This window comes from Polyodon spathula, chromosome 19 (assembly GCF_017654505.1).
Source record: "Polyodon spathula isolate WHYD16114869_AA chromosome 19, ASM1765450v1, whole genome shotgun sequence".
NCBI classification, from domain to species: domain Eukaryota; kingdom Metazoa; phylum Chordata; class Actinopteri; order Acipenseriformes; family Polyodontidae; genus Polyodon; species Polyodon spathula.
In genome coordinates, this window is record NC_054552.1 from 31,404,655 (window position 1) to 31,416,627 (window position 11,973).

Here is an 11,973-nt window from a genome sequence, read left to right on the forward strand (position 1 = left end):
TAAAACAGTTTTGGGCTTTTTCAATTGCGATTTATATAAATAAATACATAAAATAAAGCAGGTGTGGGTGGACTGACAGTACGTGACAAATATATTCCTATACAGTACTTAGACTTTTATGACACACAGACTTATGTATAATTAATTTATTTGTCGTTATTTGTGTCCAGGTACTAATGTGGTTTGCTCAAAATGTGCAAGAAGTGTCTACCTAGTTACTACTGCAAGCAAGAGGCAGTCAACATGCAGGGCCGGTGTCAACATGCAGGACCAGGCAACATGCAGGGCCGGTCAACATGCAGGACCAGGCAACATGCAGGACCAGGCAACATGCAGGGCCGGTCAACATGCAGGACCAGGCAACATGCAGGACCTGTCAACATGCAGGACCTGGCAACATGCAGGACTGGGCAACATGCAGGGTCAACATGCAGGGCAACAGGCAACATGCAGGGCCAGGCAACATGCAGGACCAGGCAACATGCAGGACCAGGCAACATGCAGGGCTAGGCAACATGCAGGACCAGGCAACATGCAGGGCTAGGCAACATGCAGGACCGGTCAACATGCAGGACCAGGCAACATGCAGGACCAGACAACATGCAGGGTCCAGACACACCCACCAACATCATCCGCACGCGTCATTGCAAGATGTCTGCGCACTGTGCAAGAGCTTGGTCAGCTACCGGGGTCGAGAAAAATGAAACTGGAATCACAGTTCGGGAACAAACGGAACTCCATGTCTGTAACTCTGCGACACACGAGTTTGTCTACTCGGATAGAGATTTCATCCGGAGCGGGGTTTGCTGGCTGGATAAACGCCGAGTCGGTTCGATCAGCGATTGTGGAGCTGGTCAGCCGCTGTCTCGGTTCGATTTGACACTTAGGTTGGGATGGCAGGAGAAGGAGAAGCTCGGGTTTTTCCGGTACCATCTCGGGGACTTGCAAACTAAGATTTTGCCCGGCCCGCACGGGTTCGTGGCCCAGTTAAATATTCAACGGGGAAAGGAGAGACGAAAACCGCAAGAAATACAAAGTATTAGACAAAGCTTTAACCCGAACCAGTTCAACTTTAATAAAATCCAACCAGGTGAAATTCTGTTTGAAATCAGGAAGCAAAATAAGCACTGGCCCAATACAGAACCACAATTCACTACAGTCAGCAACGGTCACAGTATCTCAGGTACTGAAGCAGCAATAGATCCGGATGGTCCTGCTTATTTAGATGATGGAGTTACTCACACTAAAACGCTGGTTATAATTAATGTGAGCCCGTTGGAGTTTGGGCACTGTTTGATTATCCCCGAACCATCGCTGTGCCTCCCTCAGGTTCTAACCCGGGACGTGGTCCGAATCTCGATCGAGTCGGTTCTGATGAGTTCCCATCCGGGTTTTCGAGTGGGGTTTAATAGCCTGGGTGCATTTGCATCTGTGAACCATTTACATCTTCATGGCTACTATCTGGACCACATGCTTCGCATCGAGTCGGCCCGAACCGAACCTCTCTGTCCGGGGAAAGCATTCCACCTCCTCTCAGATACTCCCACCGGCTTCCTATTTTACACCGAGGGTGAGCGCTTGGGTGCGTTGATCCAGAACATTTGCAAAGTCACCGACTGTTTAGTGGAAAAGAATATTGCACACAACCTGTTCGTGACTCGAGGCCGCCAACCCGGGACGCCACTTCATTCCGGGCCGTCCCGACCAGGGATCCGCGTCATTATCTGGCCCCGGGTCTCCTGTTTTGGGGCCAAAGAGGAAGCAGCGTTTAACGTGGCCATGTGTGAGCTTGCTGGTCATTTGCCGTTCAAGAACCGCAAAGATTTCGATAGGATCACCGAGGCTGAAGTGACTGAAATCATCCAGAAATACCTCCTCCCAGAAAAGGAGTTTTCTATGCTGCAGTCACAACTGATGCACGTTTTACAAGAGTAAACATTGAGCACGGAGAACTTGTACTGTAATGTAGTTGTAATGTTAAGAAAAAACAGTCTGTCAGCTAAATATGCTACATACGTACAACCCAAAATGCTTTAAAAAAAAAAAAAAAAGTTATAAAGTTATACAACACCATTCTTTTTTTTCTTTTCTTTCCTTGTTCCATATACATTTTGGTCAAATGGGTTGTGTAAATATTATAATTCTGTTATATTATATTGCCACACTGAAGAATGAGTACGTGGAAGTTCAGTTAATAGCCTAATGCTGTTGAAGCTGACACCCTGGGATCCTTCAAGATGCTGCTTGATGAGACTCTGGGATCAATAAGCTACTAACAACCAAACGAGCAAGATGGGCCGAATGGCCTCCTCTCGTTTGTAAACTTTCTTATGTTCTTATGTTCACAGTCTCTGTCTCCCTTTCTCTGTCTGTGCTCCCTACTCAGAAACGTAGATAAAATGCAACAGAACATAGAGGCAAGAAGTAAAAACTGTTTTCTGTTATCATTTCATTGCAGCCACAACAACTGAGATCGAATAAATATGCATTGCACATATAACTACAACTGGGAAACAGTGCGTTTAGACAAATAATAATCCATTCACATATTTAGATGTTAGAGTACATGGGCTATTACACAGAGAGCAAACTCCTTCTCAACTATAAATAAAGACAATTAAACGAGATGCGAATGTGTACATTGGTAACAAACTACAATAAATGCAATTTATTACAAATATGTCAATCATGTTTTAGTTCTTGTTTTTTTTTACATTGATGGAACTGTATGACATGAAGTTAAAACATTTCGTATTCATAGTTTTTAGAATCGGACTAGACGTACAGAAACGGTAATGCAATGCTTTCCTGTCTCTGGCAGGATGAAGTGGAGAGGAGGAAGAGGAGGATGAAGAGGAAGAAGACTCCCGCAGCGAGGAGTTGGAGACAGGAAATGCATGTGGCTGGGAACAGAGGCAGTGCAGGGTTGCAGAAGTGTGAGAGAGGGAAGGAGAAAACGTCACAGTAAAGAGGAGCAGGGAAAGAGCAACATAGAAAACTGGACGAGAAATCCGGGGCGCGAACGATGAGGCACAGAGGAAAAAGAAGAAGCGAAAGTATAACCATCGCTTTTTGCTCATTGTATTTTACTGCGTTTTTCCATTTTTGCACATTTGCAGAAGGTCATGCGGGAATCAAAGACATGATGAGTGCAGAAAAAACAGCTTTGATGAAAAAACAGAAGTTATACATCAATAGATCCATACAGAACAATATACACCATCTTTATTAAAACTATCTTAGCTTATGGAGTTTTATTTTGATGTAAATGAAATACTCAGTGTCTTTATCATTGTGTAAAATACTGGCCTGTTCGAATGGTTAAAGAGCGGCTGCTACAGAGACAGAGACCGGCCCGCGAGTCACGATACGAGGGGGGCGCTGCTGGCCTGAGTGAGTGCGAACAGCCAGGCGTGCCAATGGCAACGTGAGGTTACATTTTAGATTTGCTAATGGAGGCATTATATTCTAATTAGGCAACATCCAACCAACCAGGTTTTCCGCTTATGGTTTAAAGTATTTAAATAATTGAAAAATCACTGGAATTACTGGAAAGTTCAACTCAGGCATCTGAACTTAACATGAACTATGTATGCTGCTGCTCCCTCACTGTCCACAGGATGGTGCTGTTGTTTAAGATGCAGGTCCTGAGCACAGTCTTTGTGTCTAGACACTGGTTCCACATGCTGTTCCCCCACTGTCCACAGGAGGAAACTGTTTCTCAGAACTCAGGCCTCCTTGTTGGCTCAGGCAGAGAAGCATGAGGAAGAGCACTGTGGGGGATTCTGCAAGATCTTTCCCCGGGAGGATTCTGAGAAATAAGCCGAGTTCTTTAAGCAGAGCTGCACCCTCTTCCAGGAAACAGTGTCTTCCAAAGCCGGGGAGGAGTGCGCCAGGTAGTTCGTCTTCATAACTCAACCATAGTATGTTCAACTTGGTAAAACACCAGTGTCTGTTTCAATGCCTGCCTGTATGCTGTGGTCTTGTGTCCCAGGAAGCAGCTAGAGGAGCTGCATCTGAAGCAGGAGCTGGAGGGATGGCCGGCTGGCCCAGGCAGAGGAGGGGGCAGGGTGAAGCACAGGGGGCTGCAGGGGGAATCAGCGGGGGAGAGAGCTCTGCTCTGCCACCACACCACCATCCCAGTGCATAGGAGCATGGTGCGCTACACAAGAAGGACATGGGTGAGGGCTCACACAGCACACACTGAACGCTTCAAGCACATTTCTTCTTGCTGCTGTGGTTGGTTCCAGTGGTTTAGTGGTGTATTGGCACTTCAGGGCTAATTTCTGTATCTTTTCAGCGACCAATGATTTAACCCTAGACTTGTGCTTGACTTATTTTGCAGCATTACTGGAAAAAAGGTCAATCTTAATTTGCTTAAATAGTAGTTTTCTGGATAATGTACGCTTGTCAGGACTCCCTTGAAATGAGATGCATCACTCAAAGTTTCTATCCTGGTTAAATAAATACATTTGAACTCTTGTATTCTAGCATAGCTCCCCTCTATTTGTGCATCTTATAACATGTTTCCATGAGCTGTCTCTGATAGGCCAGCATGGCTCTCTCTCTTGTGTCTCCCCCTGGTGGCTGGTGCAGTGTAGCTCTTGTCAGAAATTGTAGATATTGTGCCGGAGGAGGAAGCTGAGAGACTGCGTGGTCTGGAGCTGCGGGAGAACCTGGTGCGGGGGATGGGGGTAGCGGAGCTTCCTTCTGGGGAACAGAGCCCAGGGGCAGGACACACACCCCTGGCAGGCTACTGCTCTCCAGCAATACCATCACAAATGCATTGACAAAGAGAAGGTAGGTGCAATAAGGTTGTCTACAACTACTAGTGATGCAAACTGCACTTTGCTATAAAGACTCTGATCAAACTTAATTGCTTTCGTTGCTAAAGTGCTCGGCTTACTCCAAATGAACCGTAATCCTTTCTCCCTCTGTCCCTCTCTCTCCAGGAGCCCCGCCCACACCCATGTCGCTCCGCCCCCTGGCCAATATAACTCGCTCCCTCCTCGACACACCCAGACAAGGCCCCCTGCATGCTATGTGCCCTGGGCAGGCCTTGCCAGCAGGGAGTGCGGAGACCCATCCCCTGGACCAAAGGGAGGGACCCGAGTCTCCTGTCCATAGGCTTGAGAGGAGTGGGGCTCCCTATGCAACTAGAAAGCCAGCCGAAACGGGAGCCAGCAGGGTGAGAGATCTGAGCCCAGTCCTGAGCCACACAGATTATGGATGCAGGTTGTGTATGAATAATCAAATATCAGCATCTGGTTGCCGAGTGACTATTTACACACAACCAGCACTTGTAAACACAAGCCAGAGGACTGTGCTTCAGCTGCTCAAGTATAAGCATTCCCAAGGTTACCAGGTGAAACTGCTCGGTTATTTGATTTATACATCGCTTTGGGTATTAAACAGTTGAGGGTATCTGAAAAGACCTTGAGCGTATAAAACACAGTCCACACTAGTGGGTGCTCCAGTGCTTTAATCAGTTCCTATAGGAGTTACCAGTGTGAGGGACCCTGTTTCAGTATGACAAAAATAAAAGCAGAAGATATAGCTGCTGTGCCTTTATGCTCCATTGGGAGATCAATTGTATTTTTGTGTGTCTTCTCCCTAGCTGGCTCTGTTGGAAAGAGGCTCAATCACAGCCCTCCCAGTTTCTTCCAGCACTCTGCCAGTCTGGGATCACTACAGCCTGAGCTGGCAAGGTAGGGGCATCTGTGTCTCTGTCTGTCTGTCTGTCCAAATCTACAATGTATGTCTATATTTATCTATCATACTCTATTGTTGAGAAAATGTATCAAATACATTTACAAAAAATCTCACTCAATATATAGTGCTGTGAATGAGGTTTACATTCAAAGTAAAATAAATTCTATAATATCTTATAAATAATAATGAGCCTTAATATGAAGCAGGAAAATCGACAGTGTTCTCTATCAGCTGAAATCAAAGCAGCAGCCTCATTCGTGGATGTGTGTATTTCACCAGGGCCTCTTTCAGTGTGTGTTCAAACCACACGAAGGCTCAGCTGAGCAGGGAGTGGGACGGCTGTTTCAGGTTGAAGCCCCAGGAGGAGAGAGTGAGCAGCTGTGGAAGAGGCTGCTGAAGACAGCCAGCACTCCTTTAGAGCACTTTCCTCCCTAATGGCACTTTCTGTAAAGCTATGAATAGTAGTATTACCACACATTTGTTTTTTAAATTATGTTAAAATAAAGCCTATTTATAAAGTGTTATAGTAGTGATGTCATTACAACTGCATTGTACTAGCGGGCTTACTGATTTTGACGTATATTTTGACGTACTGCTTTTAATACTAACCGTTATATGATTAGTAAGAGCGAGTTGTTGACTATGTGGCTGAGTAAGTTGATAACTGGCAGCAAGAGTGTGTAAAGGGGTTGGTTTCAAAGAGTAGCTTGTCAGATTCCCTTAAGGAACCATATTGATGGTTACCTCAGATCCTCCAAAATCCTCAGACTCTGCTCACATGACAGTAGGATACACCATGCTGCCTCCAATCCACGCTGCCTCAAATCCATCCTGCCTCCAATCCACGCTGTCTCCAATCCACACTGCCTCAAATCCATGCTGCCTCCAATCCATGCTGCCTCCAATCCACGCTGCCTCCAATCCACACTGCCTCAAATCCATCCTGCCTCCAATCCATGCTGCCTCCAATCCACGCTGCCTCCAATCCACACTACCTCCAATCCACGCTGCCTCCAATCCACGCTGCCTCCAATCCACGCTGCCTCCAATCCACGCTATCTCCAATCCATACTGTCTCCAATCCACGCTTCCTCCAATCCACGCTGCCTCCAATCCATGCCTCCAATCCACACTGTCTCAAATCCACACTGCCTCCAATCCATGCTTTCTCTAATCCATGCTATCTCAAATTAGTATTTTTCTTAACCACCAATATAAACAAATGACTTTCCCTGTCCAAATGACCCTCTTAAGAGAGATGAAATCGTAGGCTTCAGAGCTCACTTATTTATCCCACAATTTTTTTTTAAAGTTTGTACCACTATTGTTTTGCCTGTTTTACTGTAGTCTGCATGCTTTAAAATTATAGCGAAGTTTGACTGTTTGCTTAGTATCCCATGTGACATCCAAAAAGGTCATTTCAGCTCAGCGGTGACTTATGGGTCAAAACATATTAATTAAGCATATCAGACAATAGGGGAAGCAGCTGGTTGCTAAGGTTTTAAAATAAAATACATGCTTACTGTAGCAGGTGTTTCTTTCAGAACTGCACTTGTGGCTTTATAACGAATGTAAGCCCACAACAGGCAAGATTTAAAGTACTAGGTTCTGTGTTTTTGTTTTTTAACATGGACAAAGTGACTGTGACAATGGTAGAGCTTGCAGCGATGACAATAACTACACTATGTAACACAATTTTTTTCCTGGGTAGTAAGTGTTATTTCCTAATTGCTTATGCCTCAAAAGTATAGAAAATGGCTATTATTCCCCACAGACTTTGCTTTTGTGACCAGGACAGTGATATTTTGAAATTTACCTATTTCCAATGAGAAAACGGTCTTTTCGTTCACATAAAGTCAGAAAAAAACAACATATGAATCCAAATTAACATGTGTTTATACTAAAGTAATACAAAAATGACTACAAAAGATTCAGAATTTAGTAGTTTTTCGGGATTTACGATTATACTGTAAATCACTTTCACGAATCAGCCCTCATATGTAGTCTCCCATTATGTTCTCGTTATACTGTCTTTGGTAGCGGCGTTCAAAGTCCAGTATATCCTGGTGGAAGCACTCGCTTGCTCCTCCGAGTACGCTCCCATGTTCTCCTCAAATTTATCAAGATGAGCATCAAGGATATGGACTTTGAGGGACATCCCACAGCCCATTGTGCCGTAGTTCTTCACCAGAGTCTCAACCAGCTCCACATAGTTTTCGGCCTTGTGATTGCCCAGGAAGCCCCGAACCACTGCGACAAAGCTGTTCCAAGCTGCTTTCTCCTTACTAGTGAGCTTCTTGGGGAATTCATTGCACTCCAGGATCTTCTTTATCTGTGGTCCGACGAAGACACTGGCTTTGACCTTTGCCTCTGACAGCTTAGGGAAGAAGTCTTGAAGGTACTTGAAGGCTGCCGACTCCTTATCTAGAGCTCTGACAAATTGTTTCATAAAGCCCAATTTGATGTGCAGTGGTGGCATCAGCACCTTCCGGGGATCCACCAGTGGCTCCCACTTGACGTTGTTCCTCCCCACAGAGAACTCGGTCCGCTGTGGCCAGTCCCGCCTGTGGTAGTGCGCCTTGGTGTCCCTGCTGTCCCAAAGGCAAAGATAGCAGGGAAACTTGGTAAAACCGCTTTGGGGACCCATCAGGAATGCCACCATTGCAGCCTCTTGATGCCATCTCAGAAAAATGCAGATATGTATCCACTGGAACTATCCGCTGGAACTAAACTGAACTGAACTGGTGGGCTTAAGGCCCCTGTATTTATACTACTATTTATATTACTAGAAAGTTCTAGAAGTTACTCCAAGTTTACTCAGCACTGAATCTATCTGGAATGTTCTGGAAAATAGGTAAATTTCAAAATATCACTGTCCTGGTCACAAAAGCAAAGTCTGTGGGGAATAATAGCCATTTTCTATACTTTTGAGGCATAAGCAATTAGGAAATAACACTTACTACCCAGGAACCAAAAAAACAAAATTTGTTACACGGTGCTATCAATTAACACAGGTCTGACACTCCCACTGAGGCAGCCAGTCGAGTGTCTACCTGACTGGGAAGGGCTGTTAAATATCACTCATCACACCAGCATTATGTTGAATTCCTTGATAAGAACAGAAAATGTCACTGTGACAGCGTAAGACCTGCCCGTGTAAATAGTGGTGTGAGTGTAAGTTTGGCAGGGATGGGGTTAAATCTATCACAGCTAACAATCGCGTGTGGCCATGCCTTAATTAGGTAATTGGGTGCTAATTGGGGAATGGCCAGTAAAAGCCTTTGGTTGAAGGAGGCATGTAGGGTGTGTTTGTACTGTGGGTTTTACTGTGGTTTTGAGACTATTTAATGAATGTCATTGCCTAGGCTACTTTGTAATTGTTTGGAACATTTGTAATTGGCATCTCCCTGCTATTTTAATTTTCTCTTCAACTATACTGTTCTGATAGCTCAGTCTAATTTTGTTAACCGCAAACCTATCAAATTCAATAAATACAGCTTGTGTTTGGCAATTGACTGCTTAAACAAAGCTTAGATACTGTAAAAAAAAAAAAAAACATTTTTTTTTAAAATAAATCAAAATAAAGCTAAAGTTGCAGGACTTGTACATCTGCTCAAATTTCAAAGAAAATGTATCTTGTAATTCACTAAAAATTCTGCAGCACATGTAAACTCAGGAAACAATGTTAGTGGAAGATTAATATTTTATTGAACTTGCTGCAGAGTAAAACTCCATTGTGGTTTGGTTCATGTAACAATAACAATTAATCTTCTTTTCTAAATCCTGGTAGATTTTCGAATTTGATCTGCAGGCAGGTAAAGACACTGCTGTTTTTGTTGTTTACGTTCAGATTGTGCCGATGGGGATGGTTTAAAGACAGAATTTGTGTTCGGGACATGTTTAAAATATGCTTAAGCAGTTTGTTAATGCCCGGGAGACAGCCAGGATTAGGAAGTCTAGGCAGATGCACATGTGTACGGGCACAGAGCACTATCAGGTTCTAAGTTCAGGTAAACGCTCTTAGTTGGCTTGGTGTTTTTCTAATATTTTCACCGCAGGTACTGTCTGTACCACCCATGGCTAGGCTTTATTGAAGAGAGGAATAAGTTGCAGCTGGCAAGTTTACCAGCAGTGTTGTGTGATGCTCTGCTGTTACAGACTCGAGCGATGGAGGTGGTATAAGGTTGATTGCTCTATGACCACGAATGCAGATGAGCCCGGCTGCATTGCATAGTGTTAAGAAGCAGGCTTGCAATGTGCATGGTTACCAGTATGCTTGGTTTTGATTAGTTCAATAATACATACTGTATTGTTTAGAAAACAAAGCCTGCATTCTCCCTTATGAGAGCTTGATGAGTTATGTTTCCATACTTTGACAAACAATAAAAATACAAGCAATAATGGTAAACGCCAAATGTAATATTTTCGACCTGTGCAACAGAGCGCTGTCGCAGTGTTTCAACAGAGCCACACTTTGCAATACATGCCACTTCTGGTAGGAGTTATGCAATCAACTCAATCAGCCACTCGAAAGCTTTTTTTCAAAACTGTCTGTGGTATTTGTACTCATTAATCACATTTAGTCAAAAGCTTATTTCTTTCAGCACGTTGAATGGCTATGTTTAGACATGGTGTATAATCACTGTTCCTAGAAATTGTGAATGATGTACAAGAAAAATGACCTGCAAGCCTGTAAGGGAAATTCCCTACAGCGGTGCCAGAAAAATCGAAGAAAACGATGGCTACTGACATGGCTGCACAGCCCCTTTCAAATCCGTATTGTCTGTGTACACCTGCTATGAATACTCAGAAGTCCCGAAATGAAACATCTGCCATGCTTCTGTGTGGTTTGGAGACTTGGGTGCGTTTCTCCTCTCTGAATAAACTGTGCTATTCATGATTTAGAGCAATCTAGATTAGGAGTTTGAGAATTTACCCTGTTGCTTGTGCCACTGTCAGTGCAAAGTTTCTTGTTGCTTAAGTTTCTTTGCTGATGCAGTGTTGAGAAAGTATATCTGAACTGCGGTCTTACCAACATTAGTGGTTGACTGCAGGTCACATGTGTTTCTAATAGGGGTTATGCTTGTGTGTGTGAGGATTCTTGCTGAGCCCTGAAGTTGCCACACAGGCGTTCATGTGACTGCCTCTCTATCTCCAGATCAGTGCCTCACGCAATAGCACGCTCGAAAAGACCAGGACACACCCCAGCAGCATGGTTTGCTCCCTTTGTTTAAGATATCTATCTCACTCATCATCTGATCAGCCATCGCAGATATACTGTGTACAATAAAACAGAGATAGATTCGCTTGGCTCCAAATACATATTTACAGAAGATCGAGGTGGGGGGTCCTCATAGCTGAAATAGTTCCATATGAACTTCTCAACTCTGGAGGACATTTCAAGTTTTCAGTCATTTGTCTTACTAGCTCAGAAATCATTGAAAGTGTAATAGCCCAGAGGCTGGGTGCAAACCGGCGACCCCACACACCGCAAGTGAGCGCCATACTCACAATGCAAAAGAGCCAGGTTCGTCTGCATTCGTGGTTTATAAACATTTTATACCTTCTCACACCTCACCAACTGTGGTCAGAATCCATAACACCAGTGTATCACACAACACTGATCTGTTACAAAAGCAATAAATCTAAATGTACCTACCACGCTCACTCGATATTTAACCATTCGATAATTCATGGATTCGGGTCATTCACGGTTAATCCATGTTGACACTAACTGTATCAGTGCCTGTGACAAAGTGCCCGCCCCTGTGTATATTATCTGTTATGTGTTGCGTGTGGTATGTTTAAATGTTGTTGTATAGATATTGGTACACGGGATATAAACTGGTTTGTGTAACACGAGTGTTTAAAATGTATATGTGTATTTAGGCACGAGGATTGCACAACACTTCACGTGCAAGTAAAATGTAGTAATATGTGAGCACGGGGAATTGCACTTTATTAATTCACGTGCTGGGATTCAAGTGAATAATTAATTTGTAATTGAATCCCAGCACAACAGTATATATAGATGCACGTTGTGATATACTCGCGGTTGGGTGTTTGGTGAGTGGAGAACGGGATGGGAGACGGAGGAAATAATAAGTATAATAATAACATAAAGTATCTGCTCACCGTATTTTTGTTTAGTACTGGTCTGTTTTTGTTTGTCTTTTTATTTTGGCGTAGAGTGCCGTGTTTCTGTTTGTTTAAACCCTTTTATTTACAATAAACCGGCGCAAGCAAGCGCCATCATCATTT

General features: G+C 43.8%; 1 protein-coding gene across 1 annotated transcript; it reads left to right on the forward strand.

Annotated features, from left to right (window-relative positions):
* The first annotated feature begins 534 nt into the window (after window positions 1-534).
* LOC121294398 (GDP-D-glucose phosphorylase 1-like) lies at window positions 535-2,275 on the forward strand. Its single transcript, XM_041218044.1, has one exon. The coding sequence runs from the start codon at window positions 550-552 to the stop codon at window positions 1,933-1,935; it is 1,386 nt and encodes a 461-aa protein (XP_041073978.1). The 5' UTR covers window positions 535-549; the 3' UTR covers window positions 1,936-2,275.
* Window positions 2,276-11,973: the final 9,698 nt, after the last annotated feature.